This window comes from Rhinoraja longicauda, chromosome 20, assembly GCF_053455715.1.
Source record: "Rhinoraja longicauda isolate Sanriku21f chromosome 20, sRhiLon1.1, whole genome shotgun sequence".
In the NCBI taxonomy this organism is placed as follows: Eukaryota; Metazoa; Chordata; class Chondrichthyes; order Rajiformes; family Arhynchobatidae; genus Rhinoraja; species Rhinoraja longicauda.
The window spans coordinates 24,398,454-24,422,504 of record NC_135972.1 but is presented as its reverse complement, the minus strand read 5'-3'; the positions used below and the strand labels follow the sequence as shown (position 1 = coordinate 24,422,504).

At 44.2% G+C, this 24,051-nt stretch overlaps 1 protein-coding gene across 3 annotated transcripts in view; it reads left to right on the top strand.

The window, feature by feature from the left end:
• The window catches only part of rxylt1 (ribitol xylosyltransferase 1), a 104,269-nt gene that overhangs the window by 4,801 nt on the left and 75,417 nt on the right, over positions 1 to 24,051 (top strand). For all 3 annotated transcript variants that reach the window (XR_013548651.1, XM_078417261.1, XM_078417260.1), the window contains exons 4-6: positions 832 to 1,146; positions 4,828 to 4,998; positions 12,561 to 12,984. Coding sequence is in view for 2 of the 3 variants with exons in the window: in XM_078417261.1 (XP_078273387.1) it covers positions 832 to 1,146; positions 4,828 to 4,998; positions 12,561 to 12,963 (889 nt within the window). In the remaining variant the exon portion in view is untranslated. The remainder of the gene's footprint in view (positions 1 to 831; positions 1,147 to 4,827; positions 4,999 to 12,560; positions 12,985 to 24,051) is intronic.

Sequence of the window (24,051 nt, the reverse complement as noted above, 5' to 3'; positions counted from 1 at the left end):
AAGGTCATTGGCATTGGTAAAACAGAAAGAAAGAGATTTTTAAATTTAATTCCAGCAAGTGTTTACAGTTTGCAATTGATTGTGGGCGGTGGAAGCAGACTTGGTTGTCACTTTTAAACATGAGTTGTTCACTTGACAAGTAAAACAAATAGTAGGTTTAAGGGGAAAGAACTGGGGAGTGATATTAAGTGGGCAGATATTCCAGAAATGTTCTCTCACTATTTAATGATTCATAGACTGATACAGCACGGAAACAGACCCTCGGCTCAACGCCGACCAAATGCCTCATCTGTGCTGGTCCCACCTGCCTACGTTTGGCCCACATCCCTCTCACCTTTCCTATTTTTGTACCTGTCTTATCGTCGTTTAAATGTTGTCATAGGGGCGGCACAGTGGCACAGCTGCTAGAGCCACTGCCTCTCAGCATCAGAGACCCAGGCTTGCTCCTGCTGGCTAATGTGACATTTACACATTCTCCCTGTGACAGCGTGATGCTCTGGTTTCCTCCCACATCCCAAAGATGTGCAAGTTTGTGGTTAATTGGCCCTCTGTAAAATTGCCTGCTAGTAGGGAGTGGATGCGAAAGTTTGATAACGTAGAACTAGTGTGAACGGGTGGTTGGTGTGGACTCGGTGGGCCGAAGGGCCTGTTTCCATGCTGTATCTATAAACTAAACGAGTACCTGCCTCAGCTATGACTGATAAAGCAATGCTCTGGTCAGCTTAATAACGGTGCTTGTAAATGCAAATGCTGAGTGTTAAGTGCAAATGATCATATTTGGATTGGGATATGCTGCTTCAAGCTCCTATTTTCCTGCCTTCCTGCTTTCAGTTTCTACACTGGACCTGCTGTGGTTCCTGGACGTATCTCACCAGACACGGAGAACCTTGTGCTCGTGCTGAACGGCAGGGAGGAGGGGAAGATCAAGTTTGCCACCCAGTGGCTGCACTATGTACAGACGCTGCATCAGATGCACAAACTCAAGCACATGGCTGTGGTCCTGCTCGGCAGTGAGGGGTGTGAGAACGACTGGATCCAGCCCTACCTCACAAAGCACGGAGGGTTTATCGACTTATTGTTTCTGGTGTACGACAGCCCCTGGGTAGATGAAGTGGATGTTTTCCAGTGGCCACTGGGAGTGGCAACGTAAGTCACGTACCACCTTTGTGCGAGCTGGGTGGCTCTGGTGTAGCTCTTTCACATCCCTTCTCTTCCCAATCTTATCAGCTTTGTCTTGTCTACATTGTGCAACACCCACCCCAAGGTCTATTTTGTGAACAGCATATCAGAATTGGGACCTTACATTGCAAAGCACTGGTTAGATTGCAAGATAAACACAAAGTGCTGGAGTAACTCAGCGGGTCAGGCAGCATATCTGGCGACGAAGGATGGGTGACGTTTCGGTTTGTGACCCTTCGGACTAAAAGGTTGGGGGGGGATAAAGAGCTTGAGGCGAGAAAAGACCAGGACCAATCAGGACTGGACACAAATGACCTCGGGCAGAGTGGTTAGACTGCAACTGGAGTATTGTGAGCAGTTCTGGTCACCACAAAATAAGGAGGATGTGACTGGGCTGGAGAGGAGATTCACCAGGATCTTATGTGTAGGAAAAAAACTACAGATGCTGGTTAAAATAGAAGGTAGACACACACTGCTGGAGTAACTCAGCGGGCCATGCAGCATCTCGGGAGAGAAGAAATGGGTGACTTGTCTCGACCCGAAACATCACCCATTCCTTCTCTCCTGAGATGCTGCCTGACCCGCTGAGTTACTCCAGCATTGTGTGTCTCCCTTCACCAGGATGTTGCCTGGATTAGAGGACTCTAGTTATGGGGAGAACTCCAACCTAATGCCGTCGCCAGGACAACGGGCCTTTATGGCAAAGTTAAGACACTATATTGTTAACGACGTTGGACTTGAATCACACAAAATGGCGCCAGAAACGAGGCAACTCCTGTGTGCTGTCTCAGCATGATCTATTATTGCACTCTAGTAAGATTCTGTTTCTGAACTGCATGCAAAAAAAATAATTTCACTGTACTTAGGTACATGTGACAATAAAGAACCATTGAACTCATTGTAACTGTCTAGCACAAGATTACAGCGATATTTAGTACATTTAGAGTGGTGAAATGTTGTAATCTTGTCAGGAACAGGAAATCAAACCAATGGGAAAACAGGCAGTGAAGGAGCTAACGCGGACACTAAAAATATTCATTCTAAGGAAGTTCACGAGAGGAAAGTGAGGTTTATGAAATATATTGCAGATGTAAAAGCTAAAATGGTTAAAGAACTTGATGGAATTTAAGAGATTTTAAAAACAAGCAAAGTTAGTATTTAGAGGTGAGAGTTTAAAAACCACAATGTAAAATGTTTCATGCTTTTTCACTTCTTTGATCACATATATTGAACACATGAACAATTATAAAGCAAAATGGTGGCCAAAGTAGTAGACTTGAAGAAGTATGTTTCGTTTTGGGACATATGACAATAAAACACTCTTGACTCTTCAAAGGTGGAAAGATCTGGGGAGACATTTCCAGAGTTGGCAGCCAGGGCATCTGAAAGCACCAATGCTGGAGCAATTAAAACTGGGTGTGTGCGGGGTGCAGACTTAGGAAAGCACAGGTACCTGAGAGATTCCAAAGATACGGAGAAATTTCAGAAGAAGAAGAATTTTTTTTTTAAATTAAAAGTGAGACGCTGATAGACTGGGCAGATTTGGCGACCAACGTTTGAAAGATAAGCACCGAATTTAGAACCAAAATGCTGGAGTAACTCAGCGGGACAGCCAACATCTCTGGAGGGAAGGAATGGGTGACGTTTCAGGTCGAGACCTTCTGACTGAGTCGTGGAAGAGGGAATCTGGAGATATGGACGGGTACAAAGAGAATGTACGGTGTGAAAACGACGGATCAAAGCAGCTTAAAGGATATTTAAAGGATAGCTGGGCTAGTTTGATGGTTGCATGGAATACACTGGCAGGGCAGGTGATGGAGGCAGAAATGATTGTGGTGTTTACGAGGCTTTTAGACAGGTGTGTGCATATACAGGGAATGGAGGGACATGGATCACATGCAGGCGGAGAAGATTAGTTTAACCCGGCATCATGTTTGACATGGACACTGGGTCCGAAGGTCTGTTCCTGTGCTGTTCAGTGTCCTCTATGACTGCTGTGGGAACCGTTCAACAAGGCCTAGACCAAGTTGGGATGTAGTGCGAAACTTTTTAAATGACCTCAGGTTTACATTTGATAGATGGCTAGTCAGGAGGAGAGCCAGGAGAATATTGGGAAGGTCAGATTATTAGAGGGATTGAGCAGTTGAGATGAGGCAACAAAGAAGTCGAGCAATGCTTCAGAGCTGGAAACGGGAAATCGTAAGAGGGGAAAGCTTATGTCTTCAAATGTGAAGACATATTGCAATCAAAATAGTCAGTGGGGAATCAGATGCAGCCCGTTGCTAAGGAACAGAGTTTAGCAGTTACCAAAGAATCTGGTGTACTGAATATTAAGTTACAAGAAATGCTTGGTCATTCAGGGCCAGATGCCAGACAGAAAACGCGACAATTTAGAGGCAGTAAAGGGGGGGGGGGAATTAAGTGCCATCACTATACATAACTGTTCTTTATTGTCACATGTACCTGGTGCAGTGTGATTCCTTTTTCGCATGCACTTCAGTAAAAAAATATTTCTATACATCGGCACAATCATATTTGGGTACAAGAGTGCAAGAGTAGTAGATTACACTGAGACAGTACCCAGGAGTCGCCACGTTTCCAGCACCATTTTGTGTGATTCAAGTCGAACGTTGTTAATAGAGTCCAACACTTGCAAAAGATGGGATGTGTGCTCTCCACGAAGGGCCAACGTGATCGTGGTTGTGGGCTGATGGGTGCTGTGTTTGCCCATTTATTTTTCACAGAGGATCTGATGGCCTCACAACTCAGTTCCACCCAACAGCCAGACATAATTTAGTTTAGCTTAGAGATTACAGCACGGAAACAGGCTGATCGGCTCAAGTCCACGCCAGTCATCGATCACCTGTTCACACTAGTTATATGTTATGCCACTTTCATATCCACTCCCTACCCACTGGGGGCAATTTACAGAAGCCAATTACCCTACAAACCTGCACGTCTTTGGGATGTGGGAGGAAACCGGAGCACCGGAGAAAACCCATGAGGTCACAAGGAGAACAAGCAAATTCTGCACACATAGCACCCGAGTTCTGGATCGAACCTGGGTCTCGGCGCTGTGAGGCAGCGGCCCTACCCGCTGCACCACTGTGACGCCCGCAATGGGAGATGTTAAAACCTGACGATAGTTTTCTTGCTCAGCTCAAAGATGAAGTAAAACTGGAAGAGTGCACCATACATTTCAAAGATTCCCATCTGCATGCACAGTTGTTCTGTTACTAAGGGATTTAAACAAATAGCACTAAGCAGCACTTGAGAGTCTCTCACTGAGAGACCTCTGGGTAGCACATGCCTCTGACTTCCAGTGTTATTCCTCTCATTCCTTCCGTAGCTGCCTGTAGAGGGAGAGAACTCCGTTAATATCTAATTACTAGGTTATTAAAATGGATAAGAAATACTCCACGCCAGATTGTTTGACTTTTAATTGAGGCTGGAAGTCGACCTTTAAAGACTATGAGTTGCATGCTCCACGGTGCTGGCAGCAAGGTAGCTAATTAAGTAGGTTTAATAAATGTTATCGCTCGACCTTTAAAAAGAAGCAATCTCTGTGCATCAAAGCATTTTCCAGAGGAAAAAATATCATTATGTTTCAAGAGAAATCCAATAATTACACTGTAATTCATATTTCAGCTACAGGAACTTCCCCATTATGGATCTCAACAATCTAATGTTGCATTCCTCAAGGCCATACTTGTGCAACTTCCTCGGAACAATCTACAAAGGCTCCTCCAGAGAAACCTTGCTGGACGTACTGAAACAGGAGAAACTCGGTGCCATGTGTCTTATCTCGGTTAGAGAACAGTAGGTCTTTCTTTGTGCATTTTATTCTTTGCATCGGCATCTAAAGAACTGTTAACCTTTTAATAACTCTTTCAGTGGCTTGTACAAAATATGGTTGTGAGCCATCAGGATTTCTGGAAGGAGGCAACATGAGTCCCACCTGCCCATATTTGGCCCATATCCCTCTAAACCTTTCCATCCCTGTCCAAATGTATTTTAAATGTTGTTATAGTACCTGCTTCAACTACCTCGTCTGGCAGCTTGTTCCATATACCCGTCACCCTCTGTAAAAAAAAAGGTGCCTTTCATGTTCATATTAACCCTTTTACAATACAATACAATACAATACAATATATCTTTATTGTCATTGTACCCAGGGGTACAACGAGATTGGGAATGCGCCTCCCATACGATGCAATAATTTAAGTAATTTAGACAACAGCAACCCAATGAAACAATTGTAACAGTTTTAGACAGGGTGATTTTCCCTCTCATCTTAAACCTATGTCCTCTGGTTTGTGATTGCCCAACCCTAGGTAAAAGACTGTGCATTTACCCTATCTATTCCCTCATGATCCTATACACCTCTATAAAATTACCCCTCATCCTCTTGCGTTCCAAGGAAATAAAGTCCTCGCCTGTCCAACCTCTCACTTTAGCTCAGGCCCTCAGGTCCTGGCAACATCATCGTAAATCTTCTCTGCTCTACTTATTACCCCATGCCTGAAAGTTGGCAGCTTCAAAACTTAGCCTTCACGTTAGAGCTACATTGAAGATACCCAGGCTGAAAAGAAGAGATACAAGTTTAGATTAATGCAGTCCCTTTTACAATCTCAGAATATCTCACATCACATCACAGCTTACACCCTTGAAGTGTAGTTGTAATTGGGGAGCTGTGCAGTCCCTTGCACTCAGCAGGTTTCACCGGCTGCAAGCTAATCATGAAGCGTTCTGTTTAATGACGCTGCGACAGGGTTGAATGTTGGCCAGAACATTGTGGAGATCTCCCCAGCTACAGGACCCATCGTTACACCCCAAAAAGGGGAAGATAGGGCATCATTTAGGTGTCTCATCTGAACCATAACACCTCCGTCAGTACTACCCCAAGTGTGCCAACCTGCCGTTTTGTGCTGGTCTCTCAGGGTTCCTGAGGGCACCCTCTGATAACAGTGCTGCCGCGGAGACACAGCTGACAACCGTGATGAGCACGATGGTAGCATTGATGCTGGTTTAGCAAACGAGGCCAAGTGTTGAATAGGGGATAGAATGGCAGTGGGCATCAATAGGGACAGTTCACAGTTCCTAAAAAAGAAGGTAAATCATTCGTTTCTGTTTAGCAACTAGACGTAATTCTAGTTTGCATCTCCAATTAAAGAGAAAACGGTGGTCAGTTTTATAATGTAGAAATAAGGAACTGCAGATGCTGGTTTACACAAAGTGCTGGAGTAACTCAGTGGGTCAGGCAGTATCTCTGGAGAACATGGATAGGTGACATTTTGGATTGGGACCCTTCTTCAGACTCAATTTATTGCATCAGCTCAGATGACATGCAGGGAATCTTGGAAACTGAAATACCTTTGACCTTTACACAGATGTTTGCATCGAGAGCACACTGCCAGGGGTGGTGGTGGTGGTGGAGGCCAGGGGTGGTGGTGGTGGTGGAGGCCAGGGATGGTGGTGGTGGTGGAGGCCAGGGGTGGTGGTGGTGGTGGCCAGGGGTGGTGGTGGTGGAGGCCAGGGGCAGTGGTGGTGGTGGCCAGGGGCAGTGGTGGTGGTGGTGGTGGCCAGGGGTGGTGGTGGTGGAGGCAGATACGAGAGTGGCTTTGAAGAGGCTTTTGGATATGGAGGGAATGGATGGATATGGATCAAATGCAGACAGAGGAGTTTAGTTCAACTTGTCATTATGTACAGCACAGACATTGTGGGCAGAATGGCCTGTACCTGTGCTGCACTGTTCTGTGTTCTTTGCAGAGCACCGCCACCACCATGCAAGCTAACTTTAAATGGAGGAGATATGAACGGTAAAAATATATTTTTGTTACCTTTCCGATTATTTCCTGCATCCTCGAATAGCATGTTTTGCTCGATGTCCCACAGCGTAGTCACACTCTTTCCTGGTATTCCCAAGCCATCTGCTGTGTTCTTTTTTTCTTGCTTGTCTTTGTTTTCTCCTCAATGGGGAGATGATTCATAGCTGACTTCCAGCAGCGCTTCCTCTCCACTTTGCAAAGGTCACACCAGCCAAAGACTGCCCAGTGCTGCTGAGGCTGACATCAGCAATGGCTGATTGAAGCTGTCAGTACCATGGTTTCTTAATGTGGCTCTAACTAGAGGGCATATTGTCGTGGGAAGTTTGAGCGGGCACACCTGCTGCGTGAGAAAGGAAAACAGATTTAATAAGGGAACTCAAGGTAAAGGAACCGCTTGGAGGTAGTGACCATAATATGATTAGTTTTAATCTGCAATTTGAGAGGGAGAAGGTTAAATCAGACGTGTCAGTGTTGCAGTTGAACAAAGGGGACTATGAAGGCAATAGAGAGGAGCTGGCCATGGTCGACTGGAAAAGGATCCTAGCAGTGGAACAGCAATGGCAGGAATTTCAGGAATCCAGAAGATGCAGGATCATTTTCATTCCAAAGAGGAAGAAAAATTCTAAGGGGAGTAAGAGGCAACCGTGGCTGACAAGGGAAGTTAGGAATGGAATAAAACAAAAAGAAAAGATGTATAACATAGCAAAGAGTAGCGGGAAGCCAGAGAATTGGGAAACTTTCAAAGGACACAGAAGGTAACAAAAAGGGCAATACAGGCTGATATGAAGTATGAGGGGAAGCTGATCAAGAATATAAAGAAGGATAGCAAAAGCTTCTTTAGGTATGTTAAGAGAAAAAGATTAGTAATGACAAATGTGGGTCCCATGAAGACAGAAACGGGTGAAATTATTATGGGTAACAAGGAAATGAACAGGTACTTCGGATCTGTCTTCACTAAGGAGGACACAAACAACCTCCCAGATGTACTAGAGGACAGAGGATCTAGGGAGAGAGAGGAACTGAAAGAAATTTGCATTAAGCGAGAAATAGTGTTGGGTAGACTGATGGGACTGGAGGCTGGTAAATCCCCAGGGCCTCATGGCCTGCATCCCAGGGTACTCAAGGAGGTGGCTCTAGAAATCCTGGACGCATTGGTGATCATTTTCCAATGTTCTATAGATTCAGGATCAGTTCCTGTCGATTGGAGGGTAGCTAATGTTATCTCACTTTTCAAGAAAGGAGCGAGAGAGAAAACAGGGAATTATAGACCAGTTAGCCTGACATCGGTGATGGGGAAGATGCTGGAGTCAATTATTAAAGAGGTAATAATGGCGAATTTGGATAGCACTAAAATGATTGGTCCAAGTCAGCATGGATTTATGAAGGGGAAATCCTGCTTGACTAATCTTCTGGAATTTTTTGAGGATGTGACAAGAAAATGGATGAAGGAGAGCCAGTGGATGTAGTGTATCTAGACTTTCAGAAAGCCTTTGATAAGGTCCCACACAGGAGATTGGTGAGCAAAATTAGAGCACATGGATTTGGGGATAGGGTATTGACATGGATAGAGAATTGGTTGGCAGACAGGAAGCAAAGAGTAAGAATAAATGGGTCCTTTTCAGAATGGTAGGCAGTGGCGAGTGGAATGCCGCAAGGCTCGGTGCTAGGGCCGCAACTATTTACAATATATATTAATGATTTGGATGATGGAATTAGAAGTAACACTAGCAATTTTGCAGATGGCACAAAGCTGGGTGGCAGTGTGAACTGTGAAGAGGATGTTAGGAGGTTGCAGGGTGACTTGGACAGGTTGAGTGAGATGGCAGATATTGATAAATGTAAGGTTATCCACTTTGGTGGCAAAAACAAGGAGGCAGATTATTATCTCAATGGTGTCAGATTAGGTAAAGGGGAAGTGCAACAAGACCTGTGTGTCCTTGTACACCAGTCACTGAAAGTAAGCGTGCAGGTACAGCAGGCAGTGAGGAAAGCTAATGGCATGTTGGCCTTCATAACGAGATGATTTGAGTTTTGGAGTAAAGAGGTCCTTCTGCAGTTGTATAGGGCCCTGGTGAGACCACATCTGGAGTATTGTGTTCAGTTTTGGTCTCCTAATTTGAGGAAGGACGTCCTTGCTATTGAGGCAGTGCAGCGTAGGTTCACAAGGTTAATCCCTGGGATGGCGGGACTGTCAGGGATGGCGGGACTGTCATATGAGGAAAGATTGGAAAGACTGGGCTTGTATTCATTGGAGTTTAGAAGGATGAGAGGATCTTAGAGAGACGTATAAAAATATAAAAGGACTGGACAAGCTAGATGCAGGAAAAATGTTCCCAATGTTGGAGAAGTCCAGAACCAGGGGCCACAGACTAAGAATAAAGGGGAGGCCATTTAAAACTGAGGTGAGAAGAAACTTTTTCACCCAAAGAGTTGTGAATTTGTGGAATTGACAGAAGTCAGTGGAGGCCAATTCACTGGATTCATTTAAAAGAGAGTTAGATAGAGCTCTAGAGGCTGTGGAATCAAGGGATATGGGGAGAAGGCAGGCACAGGTTACTGATTGTGGAGGATCAGCCATGATCACGATGAATGGCAATACTGGCTCGAAGGGCCAAATGGCCTTCTGCACCAATTTGCTATGTTCTAAATGTTTTACTAACGGCAGATTTCTCTGTTCCCAGATTTCCTGTCGAAACCGCGCTCACTTAGTTCACTGTTGTTTAGTTTAGAGATACATCCTGGAAACAGCCCCTTCAGCCCACCAAACCCATGCCAACTATTGCACGGGTTTTACATAATCCCACTTTCCCATCCACGCCCTGCACGCTAAGGACAATTTACAGAGGTCAAGTAACCTATAAACCGGCAGGCCTTTGGGATGTGGGAGGAAGCAGGAGCACCCAGAAGAAACTCACACGGTCACATAGAGAATGTGAAAACTCCGCACAGACAGCACCCGCGATCAAGATCGAACCCGGGTCTCTGGTGCGATGAGGTCACAGTTTTACCAGCTGCGCCCCTGTGCCGCCCAAAGAGACTAAGAGAAAAAGGCAGGATGACCCAGTCGAGATTTAGGTTGATGAAAGGATGCCACAGTAGATGAAAAAGCTCTTGAAAGGCATCTGTAGCAAGGGGAAACAATCATAGTTCCTTAAAAGTTGCTTCACAGCTTGATAGTGTCGTCAATAAGCCTTTTGCTACATTTGCTTTCATCAGAGTACTAACTGTACAAGTTATGAGGTTATGTTATAGTTGTACAAGACATTTGTCAGGCCATATTTATAGCATTGTGTTCAGTTTTGGTGTTCCAATTATAGGATAGATGTTGTTAAGAGGGAAAGGGTACAAAAAAGATTTACGAGGATGTTGCCAGGACTCAAGGGCCTGAGCTCTAGGGAGAGGTTGAGCAGGCTAGGACTTTATTCCGTGGCGTGCAGGAGGATGAGGGGTGATTTTATAGAGGCGTATAAGATCATGAGAGGAATAGGTATGATAAATGCTTATCTTAAACCTATGTCCCCTGGATCTTAACTCCCCTACTCTGGATAAAGATGTAGGGGAATGAAGAACCGGAGGACGTAGGTTTAAGATGTGTGTGGGGTGGGGGGGGGGGGGGAGATTTAATAGGAACCTGAGGAGCAACCTTTTTAACAAAGGGTGGTGAGTATATGTAAAAAGCTGCCGAACGAAATAGTTGAGGCGGGTACTGTCAAAATGTTTAAAAGACCTTTGGACATGTAGATGGATAGGATAGGTTTAGAAGGACATGGGCCTAATGTAGATGGGGCATGTTGGTTGGCGTGGGCCCTTTTCCATGCTGTATGGCTCTAGGTCACGATTCTCAGGCTCTTGCACTTTCCCAGTGGTAGCAGTGAGATGAGAGCATGGCCAGGGTGATGTGGGTCCTTGATGGCACAAGGTGCATTTTTGAGGCTGTGCTTCCCGTATATCCCTTCAGTGGTGGAGAGGTCAATACTCGGGATGGGCCGGGCATTGTTCACCAATTTCTCCTCCAGAAAGGTGCTCCGATCTCATCTGTGCTGAGGTAGGATTAAGGTGGTGCAGATTGTTCCTGAATCTGGTGATGTGGGACATTTTTGTATCTCCTGCTTGACGGTGGCAGCGAGAAGATAGCAGGGCCTGGCTGGTGAGGGCTCTGGAAATGTAGAATACAAGATCAAAGCTGTCAAAGGCAAACAGTTAGAGAGCAAGCTGCTGGGGTGCTTCATCTGGATGGATAATGGGCTGGAAATTACTTAGAGTCATATAACATGGAATCAGGCCCTTCGGCCAACTTGCCCATGACGACCAAGATGCCCCATCTACACCAGTCCCACCTGCCCACGTTTGGCTCATATCCCTTTAAACCTTTCCTGTCCATGTACCTGTCCAAATGTCTTCTAAATGTTGTTACAGTACCTGTCGCAACTACCTCCTCTGGCAGCTCGTTCCATAAACCCACCACCTTCAGTGTGAAAAATATGCCCCTCATGTTTCTTTTAAATCTTTCCCCTCTTATCTTAAATATATGTCCTTTGGTTCTTGATTCCCATACTCTGGGTAAGTCTCTATGCATCTACACCAATCTATTTGCTCTCATGAATCTGTAAATTTGTTGTAGTGTCTAATGGCAATAGGACAGCAAGGAGCTGTGGTGCTAATTTTTTTTAGGGTAGTTTCCTTGTCTCTTTATAGATGACACATCTCCAATCTCACTCTTCTATAGCCTGTGATCAGAGCAATTCAGAGTGGTTACAGAGGGCTCTGCCTGTTTTACAGTCACCATCAGACTGAAAATGAAGCACACAAATAAAACAATAAAATGATACTGGTATCTCAAATTTGGGTGCAAAGGGATAAGATACAAATTTCACGTTTATCTTTATTCAGGAAGCAGATGGACATTTTTGTAAGTCTTAACATAAAATTGCAGCAGGAACAGGACAGGGTTAGTTTGTGAACATTATGGATACCATTAACAGATTAGACACTTTGAAAATAAACAGTTTGCATTCACATACTTTAAATCTACAACTCGATGGGGAATGGGGTTTTTATCAAAGCAAAAGACTGCATGCAGATGGTGAAAATGGGAAATAAAAAATGTTGAGACTTTTTCTACCCAGCTATTATCAGGCAACAAAACTATCACCAACTAGAGAGCAGTCCTGACCTCATCTACCTCATTGGAGACCCTGGGACTATCTGTAATCGGACTTTATTGAACTTTATCTTGCACTAAATGTTATTCCCTTTATCCTGTATCTGTGCACTGTAGACGACTTGATTGTAATCATGTATAGTCCTTCTGCTGACTGGGCAGCACGCAACAAAAAAGCTTTTCGCTGTACCTCGGTACACGTGCAATAAACTAAACAAAGTCCTCTTTTAATACTATATTGTGTTGTGCCTGCTCCATGCTTAACTTGATTCTTAAGAATGTTGGTACTGAATACTTTTGTGGTCACCTCTCTATAAGCATGTAGTTACTGGCAGCCTTTGACACAAGAGAGCATGGTAGTTGGCTGAACTTTGTTTTTGTTCTCTGCGCAGATGGCTACCGCAGGAAACGAATGACAGTTTGAAGAAGTATCAGGATGCTTTGCTGCAAAGTGACCTCACGTTGAGCCCAGTGGGAATAAATACCGAGTGTTACAGAATTTATGAAGCCTGTGCTTGCGGCTCTGTGCCAGTCATCGAAGATGTCATGACACCGGGGCAGTGCGGTAACTCTTCAGTATTCCAGAACGCCCCGCTACGGCTCCTGAAGTCCATGGGCGCACCTTTCATATTTGTGAAAGATTGGCGAGAGTTGCCTGCCATTTTAGAAAAAGAGAAGGCAATGAGTCTCCAAGAAAAGAATCAGAGGCGGAGAATTGTCATCGAGTGGTTTAAGCAATTCAGAGCTCAGCTGAAAAAGAAATTTACCGACATCCTTGAAAACAAGTTCTTTTAACAGCTAATTCTCCGTCTCAAGGTAGCTCACTATATATTTACTATTGTAAATTCATTGCACTTTCATTACTGACAATACTAATACAATTTTAAAATAGATTTCTATGAAAAAACCCCATCTGCACCTGAAGTTGAGACAGTTACTACTCTTTGGGAGTAGAGTTTTGCTGTTATTTTCATATTTCATTAAAGGTGGAACACAAATTCTAGACTCTATACAAAGGTTGGCCTTCAATTTGGAACAAAAGATCGCTTGTTTCAGTTTTAAAGATACAGTGCGGAAACAGGCCCTTCGGCCCACCGCGTCCATGCTGCCCAGCAATTCCGTACACTATCTGACACACTGGGGACAATTTACAAGTTTTACTGAAGCCAAATTAATCTACGTCTTTGGAATGTGGGAGGAAACTGGAGCACCCTGGGAAAACCCACGCGGTCACATGGAAGAATGTACAAACTCCGTACGTTCATAAGGCTGTTAAACACTACAATCTCCAAATAAGTTCTGAATTATGTAGACTTGGGGCATTGATGTAGTCTTTTTGCACTATTTTTGTTTGTTTTATGTTTTTGTGTGTGTATATACACACACATACACTGATCTTTTTATTTCCATTTATTGCTTACAGAGTACCATGTTTACTTATTCTGTTGTGCTGCTGCAAGTGACAATTTCAATGTTCTGTTTGGGACATATGACAATAAAACACTCTTGACTCTTGTGTCATTGCCTCAAGAATGTGACATCTGTATCATCAAGGATCCCCACCATCCAGGCCAAGGTCGGATCCCCACCATACTGGCCAAGATCCCCACCGTCCAGGCCCAGGATCCCCACCGTCCAGGCCAAGGTCGGATCCCCACCATCCAGGCCAAGGTCGGATCCCCACCATACTGGCCAAGATCCCCACCATCCAGGCCAAGGTCGGATCCCCACCATCCAGGCCAAGGTCGGATCCCCACCATCCAGGCCAAGGTCCCCACCGTCCAGGCCCAGGATCCCCACCATCCAGGCCATGCCCCCTTCTTCCTCCTGTCTGGCAGGAAGCACAGAAGCCCAAAGTTGCACCAGGTTCAAGTGCAGCTGCTTTCCTACAGTTATCAGGTTCTTGAACTAACTCCCACAACCTCAACAACTGAACACTATCGACCTTCTCTTGCACTGCCATGGACTTGTTTTTTTAAAAATAATTGTGTTTTGCACTGATTTCTTTTTTTTTTCTACCTTGTAGAATTCATGTGTAATTTTATGTTTTTGTGTGCTCGTTTGAGTCTGTGATAAGTGATAGGAGCAGAATTAGGCCATTAGGCCCATCAAGTCCACTCCGCCTTTCAATCATGGCTGATCTGTCGTTCCCTCTCAACCCCATTCTCCTGCCTTTTCCCCATAACCCCTGACACCCATACTAATCAAGGTTCTGTCTATGCCTTAAAAATGTCCATTGACTTGGCCTCCACGGCCTTCTGTGGCAAAGAATTCCACAGATTTACCACCCTCTGACTAAAAAAACTCCTCCTCATCGCCTTCCTAAAGGAACGGCCTTGTATTCTGATGCAAGCAAGATTTTCCCTGTACCTCACCGTGGGGCGACATGGTGGCGCAGCAGTAGAGTTGCTGCCTCACAGCTTTAGAGACCTGGGTTCGATCCTGCCTGTGGGTGCTGTGTGTACATTCTCCCCGAGACCGCGTGGGTTTTCTCCGGGTGCTCCGGTTTCCACCCACACACCAAAGACGATTAGGTATGTAGGTTAATTGGCATCGGTAAAAATTGAAAATTGTCCCTCGTGCGTGTGCAGTGTAGGGTTCGCTGGTCGGTGCGGACTCGTGGGCCGAATGGCCTGGCTACCATACTTGTAGACATAACAATAAACTCGACTTAGCCTCAACCCCAGCCAGTGGAGAGTTCAGACAAAAGAAGATGGTTGTAGTTGATGGAAGCCAATCTACTGAGCCACAGGACATTGCTTTAGACCCCACCCATCATCAGCGGTTTCCACAAAGACATTTTCTACATAAATATGTCAGAATTGGCGGTTGATAACTGATGCAAAAGAACGCACCAAATCATTGAGAACATTATGTACTAATTTACTATTGCCAACTGACTCCCGACCAGCCCATCTTTGGATAGGAAAGGTTTAGAGGAATATGGGCCAAATGCCGGCAGCATGGGACTGATATAGATGGGACATCGTGGTCAGTATTAGCAGGTTGGGCTGAAGGGCCTGTCTCCATGCAGTAAGACTTTATGATAATGGTTTAAGAGGTCAGGGAACATTTCCACCATACCAGTTGCAGTTAATGTCTGTAGTAAGAGACTAACTAAGTCCCCTTATCAGTTAACAGCATTGCCACAGTCAAATCTATCATCAAAATAGAGTAATCTACTTTGATGGACACAAAATGTTGGAGTAATTCAGCTGGTCTTGATTAGTAAGGGCGTCAAAGGTTACGAGGAGAAGGCACAGGAATGGGGTTGAGAGGGAAAAATAGATCAGCCATGATCAAATGATGGAGTAGATTTGATGGGCCGAATGGCCTCATTCTGCCCCTCTGTCTGCTAAATGTGGTGCTCCAAGTACAACAGAGTAGAACAGTGATTTCTGTTTTTAGCTGCTCAGGCACATTTAACAGACGTTGCTCTCAGATTTGATATCAGTAAAGCCTTATTGTTAATTGTTCTAAAGAATCAGCACTACAAAACTCCTATCATGTTTCCAGTAAACCAATTCCAAAGTGCTTATCTAACAGCCGATGAAGAAGGCCAATTTAACAAATCACATTAAAGATGATGGAGGAAGGAACTGCAGATGCTGGTTTATACCGAAGATAGACACAAAATGCTAGACTAACTCAGCGGGTCAGGCAGCATCTCTGGAGAAAAGGAATAGGTGATATTTCAGGTTGGAACCCTTCAGTCTGAAGAAGGATCCCGACTTAAAGATGGTGGAGTTTAATGCAGATTAATAATGTTGCTACAATCTGTGTTTTAAAATGCCTTTTATCCCATTCCTTGGAGAGGCAATTGTAGCTGAATGTGGAGAAATTGCTCTCATTCTATTTTTGAAACTGGTCAAATTATGGCCAGTTTTACTGTAGAACATTCTGCTGCTTTGAAGTGCAGTTTGGTTTGATAATAGCGCCATTTCAAGTCATTGGAGACCTCGGAATTAAATCACACGGGGTCAAATTAGATTAAAGCAGGTCACCAAATTGTTCATCTGTGTAAGTGTAACAGATCCTGCTAGGCTTCAGTGCATTAGTTACCGCCTGCCATAATTGCATTCCTGCATTCAATATTAATCTCATCATCAATGAGGGAAATTCATAAAATGGCTCAAAACTATCCTAGTAAGTTACAGTGACTTACAAAGTGCTGGAGGAACACAGCGGGTCAGGCAGCTTCTGAGGGAGGAATGGATGGGGGGCGATTTGGGCCGGGACCCTTCTTCAGACCGGATGCGTCGCCTGTCCTCTCCCTCCACCAATGCTGCCAGACCTGCTGTGTTCCTCCAGCACTTTGTGCTTTGCTCAAGAATCCAGCATCCGCAGTTTCTTGTGTCTCCGTCTTTAATAGGTTACTTGTTACTGTTTGAAATTATACAAAGAACAAACCAAAAATGAAAAGCCATTTTGGAACAGAAAGAACGCCATCATTCCCCCCCCCCCCCACCCCATCCCCTCCCAAGGCCCTTCTAACACTTCAAACTTGATTATGACTGATGGGTATCATATCTTGGGCTTTTTATCCGGCAGATATCCAGAATTCTCAGCTTTTAAATTATCCAGTAAGATGACGAACATTGCTTTTGAGAAATGAAATCCCATGCTTCTACCAACGTTTTCCTGTGCACATATTTTTTATCACTAACCTTTATTAATTATCATCTGCCAACATAATTGCTTATTGTTTAATCTGTGTTTTGGTGCCTCGCTGGACTTTTTTACGCGTTAATTTTCGTTCATGCTCATCTACTTGAAGCAGCATAAAATTCCATTGTTATTCACCTTGTATTTCTTTTACAAGAAAAATAGTGGGAAGAGGTCACCTTGCCTTTCCATTCAATAAGATCATCGTAGATGAATCTTATGAATGTTGGAATAGATTGTGTAGATGCACAGAGCCTTTTGCCCAGAGTAGAGGAATCAAGAACCAGAGGACATAGGCTTAAGGTGAGGAGGGGGGGAGTTGGGGGGACTGGACTTATTTAATAGGAACCTGAGGGGTAACTTTTTCACACAAAGATTGGTGGGTGTATGAAACAAGCTGCCGGAGGAGGTAGTTGAGGCAGGTACTATCGCAATGTTTAAGCAACATTTTGACAGGTGCATACATAGGGCAGGTTTGGAGGGATATGGGCCAAATGCAGGCAGGAGGGACTAGTGTAGATGGGACATGTTTGTTGATGTGGGCATGTTGGGCCTGTTTCCACGCTCTATGACTATGATCTGCACCAGGCCTCTATTTGTGACAGTTCACAGATCATTCAAAAATGTATCTACCTCATTTTCAAATCCCTCCAGTGATCTAACCCTTGCATCTCTGCAGGGTAGAAAATGCCAGAGATTTACCAGCCTCTGTGCTCCTCAGTGTTAGCTGATCACCCCTTTGTAAAGTTTAGTTTAGTTCAGTGATTCAGCGTGGAAACAGGCCCTTTGGTCCGTGCCGACCAACGATCATCCGTACACTAGTTCTATCCCACACACTGGGGACAATTTGCAGAAGCCAATTAACCTACAAAGCTGCACGTCTTTGAAGTGTGGGAGGAAAACGGAGCACCCAGAGGAAATTCACGTAGTCACAGGGAGAACATACAAACTCCGTACAGACAGCACCAGTAGTCAGGATCGAACCCGGGTCCCTGGCGCTGTAAGGCGGCAACTTTGCTGCTGCGCCACAGTGTTGCAGTTTTATGTTCTTGGTCTGAAGTAGGGTCCCGACCCCAGAGATGATGCCTGACCCGCTGAGTTACCCTCCAGCACTTTTATGTCCTCCTGTTCTTGTTCCCCATTCAACATCAATCATTTTGTCCTTTAAAATGTTAAATTCACTCTTATTGAACCTTGCAGGAGGGAATTGCTTTGAAAGTTATTCAAGATTACCACTCTCAACCACTTTAATCGATATGTTAGCTTCAGTTTAATCAACATTTCCTTTTGTTGAAAGAACTCCCCACTGTTTGCATTAACAAAGGCCACAAAAGGGGAAGTAAGTGATCGGGATGAGGACAGAGCATCTGTGTGGTCTGGTAAATCATTCATTTCTTCTAATGAGAAGAATAGCCGGAAACGGCCTATAATTTGCCAATTGCAATAATACAGAATTTCTGCTGGAAGTGATTCATCGAGCACATTTAAGTCTTTGAGGCCAAATTTCTATTCTCTCTGGTTATTGTGAGAATAATCTGCATTTTCCAAACAATGAACTCTTCCCAGAGGATGAAATACATTTTGTGTTCTCTTATTTCTGCATTGTTCTGATGGCCATGCTTTTTCATCAAGGTGATGGCAATTATAGAATCCTTTGCATCAAGAATCAAGAGTATTTAATTGTCATACGCACTGGCAATGGAACAATGAAATGTGTGCTTGCTGTTGCTTAGCAGGATCGTTGATGCAGTACCACACACGTAAATATATAATAATCAATAATATAAATTAATAACTAATTCTGGGTAACCATAATAATGCAAAACCAAAGTCTGTGGTGCAACCAAAGGCACAGTCCGTAGAAGATTATTGTTGCTGAGATCATGGTTAGTGTTGTGCAGCATTCAAGAGCCTGATGGTTGTGGTGAAGAAGTTGTTCTTGAACGTGGTGGCTACAGTTTTCAGGCTTCTGTACCTTCTTCCCAATGGTGGGAGCATGGCCAGGCTGGTGTAGGTCTTTGATGATGTTGCCTGCCTTTTTGAGGCTGTGTCTCCTATAGCTCCCATCTATGGTGGGAAGGTCAGTACCGGGCAGTGTCCACCCTTCTCTGTTGCCTCCTTCATTCCACATCGTGATGACTGATTCCATCACCAAGATAGATAAAGCAGACATTCACAATGTCAAGCAACAAGCAGGCTATTGAAATAATATCAGCTAATAAATTTGATCAAGCAATCCATTTCAGGACCTCAAGATGGACGCAAAAAGCTGGAGTATCTCAGCGGGTCAGGCAGCATCTCATGAGAAAAGGAATAGGTGATGTTTCCTTCACCAAATCCTTCAGAATCAGGAGGTCAGAATCCTTCTTCAGGCTGACAGATAGAGAAGGCCAGGGCTAGCAATAGATGATCTCAGGAAGGGTGGTCCATAATGGACCATCGCTTCAGCGGAGGAACAACATCTCATATTTCGCTTGGACAGCTTGCAACCCAGTCGTATGAATGTTGATTTCTGTAAATTCAAGTAACTCTTGCATTCCTTTACCTCCCACCCTAGTCATCCGACTAGTTTGTATCCCTGACGTTTGCACATCTTCCCTAACCAACTATGGTCCATTATAGATTAGTCCCACCTGCCTGCATTTGGCCCACATCCCTCTAACCCTATCCTATCCATGTACCTGTCGAAATGTTTCTTAAACGTTTTCATGGATTTTATTTAATATAACTAGTTTTCTGTTTGTCAATCAGTCTATCTGAGGAATGGGTCCAACCCAAAACATTGCCTATCCATGTTCTCCAGGGATGCTACCTGGCATGCTGAGTTACTTCAGCACTTTGTGTCTTTTTTTTGTAAACCAGCATTTGCAGTTCCTCGTGTCCGCATTCTAAATTTTCTCTGGGTTTGGGCACAGCTGTTACTGATCTGTAGGTGGCGCTGTTGACTCATGCCTCAAGCCTTCAGAGGTCTAAATGGTTGATGTTTCCACAGTAGAATGTTACAAGGGGCAAGCACAGAGTGTTGAAAACATTTAAACACAAATATTTGGAATAAGAGCAAGCCATTTATCTCCTGCCAACTTACAAGAGTCAATTTCCTGCATCTTACTCCTAATTTGCCACAAAAATAAATCTTTCAAAGCAGCCATTAGATTAATGATTTGTAAAAAAAACACAGTTAAGAATAATAGCCTGATCTGAAAACTAACTCCTCTCTTTTTGTTTCTGACTGATAGTGAACTACTTCCTAATATTTAAACTGGCTCTGTTCATGCAATGTGCTTCTGTTTAAGAATGTGCATTAAATTTGGTGCCATTTTGAATTAGTACAAATATCTAAATAGGAGCTACAGATGCTGGTTTATACCAAAGATAGACACAAAATTCTGGAGTAACTCAGTGGGTCAGGCAGCCTCCCTGGAGAAAAACAATAGGTGATGTTTCAGGTCGGAACCATTTCAGTCTGAAGAAGGGTTCAGACCCGAAACATCACCTATTCTTTTTTCTCCAGAGATGCTGCCTGACTCGCTGAGTTACTCCAGTATTTTGTGTCTGTCTTTAGTACAAATGTCTGTCCGGCCATTAAAAATTATATCTACCTCTTAATTTCCATGTAACAAGTACTACTGTTTTTAAAATTAATTATGTAGTAAATGTGCATTGTAACTAGGCTGGAATAAACCTATAATTTATAAGTTGTGTGTGTTTTTAGTTTGTCAACTTGTTTGCTAAATGTGATAATTACTGTTTATTGCTATGCTCCATTACCACTGTGCTACCAAAATAAGGGTTAAGTTTATAAATACAAAGTTGATAGTGAACAGATGCACAAGTGCGAAAACATCTAAATTAGGAATTGCCCCTGTTACCAGCGGCATAACAAATGGCCACGAACACTGTACACTAAAGGATGTGAACTCATTTCCCGAGGAGTTTCCTGCACATTGTTGGTCATGTGGAATATCTCCTACATGCATCAAAGTTCTGAAAGACAGGAAAAGATCTGTAGGTCCATCCTGACTGCCCTGCACAAACGTGATGTCTTGTATGTCACAAAGTACACAACAACACACTTGGAGGTCAGCTATCATAGGTGGCAGCCTAACTTTTCCTCACATTAAAGGACACTTTTTTGTTCACAGGATAAGGACATCACTGACAAGGCGACAAATGTTTTGCCGAACACTTGCGCTCGAGGCCTCTCGATTGCCAAACATTTTAACTCCCCTTCTCATTCCCACACTGACATTTCAGTCCTAGACCTCCTCTATTGCCAGTGTGAGGCCACACGCAAACTGGAAGAACACCACCTCATATTCCGCTTGGGTAGCTTACAACCCAACGTAATGAACATTGAATTCTCCAATTTTAAGTAATCTCTTAACGGCCTGCCCCCCCCCCCTCCCCTTTCTCCCCCACACACCCACCCCCTCTTTTTCTCCCCCCACCCCTGTGCCTCACCTGGACTTGCACCTGTTTCTCCCCTCCCCTACATTCCTTCCTCTGGATTCACAACACTTCAATCCTTTTGTTGCACAACTGGTTTTTTTCTTCCGGCTTTCTTCCCTCCCCCCCCCCCCCCCCCCCACCCTCCACCAGTCTGAAAAAGGGTCCTGTCCCAAAGCATCGCCTATCCATGTTCTCCGTGGATGCTGCCTGACCTGTTGAGTTACTCCAGCACTTTGTGTCTTTTTTTTGGTAAACCAGCATTTGCAGTTCCTTGTTTCTACAGACCACAAATGTTACCGTTTATTCCTAATTGTCCCTTGGGGTGGCACAGTGGCGCAGCGGTAGAGTCGCTGCCTCATGGCACTAAAGACCTGGGTTCGATTCTGACTACAGGTGCTGTCTGTACAGACTTTGTATGCTCTCCCTGAGATCGCATGGGTTTCCTCCCACATTCCAAAGACATGTGGGTTTGTAGGTTAATTGGCTTCTGTAAATTGCCCCTAGTGTGTAGGTTGAAGCAAGTGCATGGGTGATCACTGGGCCGAAGGGCCTGTTTCCATGCTATATCTCTAAATCTAAAACATGAATAATAATAATAATAACAATGCATTTTATTTATATAGCGCTTTTCATATACTCAAAGACGCTTTACAGAGATTTAGAGAACATAGGGAAATGAATAAATAGATAAATAAGTAAATAAGTAAACGAACAGAGAAAGGAGACAGAAGGTGAGGTGACCTTCAGTGATTGAAGGCAGTACTGAACAGGTGAGACTTCAGCGATGTTTTGAATGTGGTGAGTGTGGAGGAGTCTCTAACGGTTTGGGGTAGTGAGTTCCATAGGGTGGGAGCAGCGATGGAGAAAGCCCTGTCCCCCCAGGATCTGAGTTTGGTCCGGATGTGGGGGGATAGGAGATTGGCAACAGCAGAGCGGAGGGTGCAGGTGGGAGTGTGCCTGTGGAGGAGGTCGGTCAGGTAGGATGGGGCCAGGTTATGGAGGGCTGTAGGTTATGAGGAGGATTTTGTATTGGATTCTCTGGGGGATGGGGAGCCAGTGGAGTTTGTAAAGGACGGGGGTGATATGGTCACGGATCGGTGTGTGGGTGAGTAGACGGGCAGCGGAGTTTTGAATGTATTGAAGTTTACTGATGATTTTTGAGGGTGCGCCATAGAGGAGGCTGTTGCAGTAGTCCAGACGGGAGGTGATGAAGGCGTGGATGAGGGTTTCTGCAGCTGTGGAGGAGAGGGATGGACGGAGACGGGCAATGTTTTTGAGGTGGAAGAAGGCTGTCTTTGTGATGTGTTTGATGTGTTTGTCGAAGGAGAGGGTTAGATCAAAGAATGGTTAGCTGGGCCATTTCAGAGGTCAGGTAAAACTACAATGATTTTAGTAAGTGTGGTCCTCTCCAGAGGGAAGTATGTTCCTTTGCCTGAAGGACACTATCACATTTCAATACTTCCGTGATCTTAAATGTTTCTCACCAGCTCTTTATTCTAAATCTATTTAATGACTTGAATTTAGATTCATCGGGTGCTATTATGGGATTTCAACACGTATTCCAGAGCAATGATCTAAGTCTCCATATACTATTTCAGTAACAGCCACCATACTTAAAATGTATAATGTTGCCGGGACTACTGCCTCTTACTGGATTTTGGTGCATTATTATCAAGATGAAAGAATGAGATTTAGAATCAGTAATTAGACCACAGGGAGCTGATTTGCCCTTTATGAGACCAAACCCTTCATTCGGAGTCATTTACTTTAATTATTCATCCTTGTACTGTCCTTACACTCTTTATATTTCCTCCGTTTCCGATGGTTCCTCCAAATCCTTTTCAAATGCTGTTCCATTTTATTACCATTCCTTTTATCAATCAAAAGTATTGAGAGACAAAGGCATTGAGACAAAGGTAACTAAACATAGCACAAAAAGTAAGGAAATTTGTGTTTGGTAGATTATTTCTTTGTTGTAACAATGCTTCTTGGCAATAAATCTTATACCGTTGGAAAGCCTGTTTATTTCCCTTTTAAATGGTGCCACATTTGTAAGGAACATGCATTTGTGGGATGAGCAGCAGAGCTGAGTATATGGGTTGCGCCCATGAAAAATTTGCCAAATCTTCTCTGCCAATGCCAAACAGCTTATTCTGCTGTTGCTATTGACTCTTGTTTTGAGCTTCTGGTACCCCCAGGTGCTGACAATCAGGTGCCTGATTGGCACCTGATTGGCAGCATTTGTGAGCATGGGCCCTGCTACAGTGGTCAGTAGGTGTCTGCTCCAAGAATCGGCATGCCACGTTTGACTGATCTGGATAGGGCCCGTACGATAGGGCAACTTCAAGCTGGTGTTCCGCAAAACCAAGTTGCGGCATTATTTGGAGTGAGCCCTAGTACCATCTCCAAAGTGAAGGCCCAGTTCCATATAACGGGGGATGTCAGAGACAGGCCACGAAGTGGCTACTGAGGCTCCTGTTTATTAAATGAATAAATTGTTAAATTGCCAATATGTCTTGTTTCTTCAGACTTCAATCATCCAATCCACCAAACAACACCGAACAAGAGTCAATGGCAGAATAAGCTGTTTGGCATTGGCAGAGAAGATTTGGCAGATTTTTCATGGGCGCAACCCACATACTCAGCTCTGCTGCTCATCCCACAAATGCATGTTCCTTACAAATGTGGCACCATTTAAAAGGGAAATAAAGAGGCTTTCCAACGGTATAAGATTTATTGCCAAGAAGCATTGTTACAACAAAGAAATAA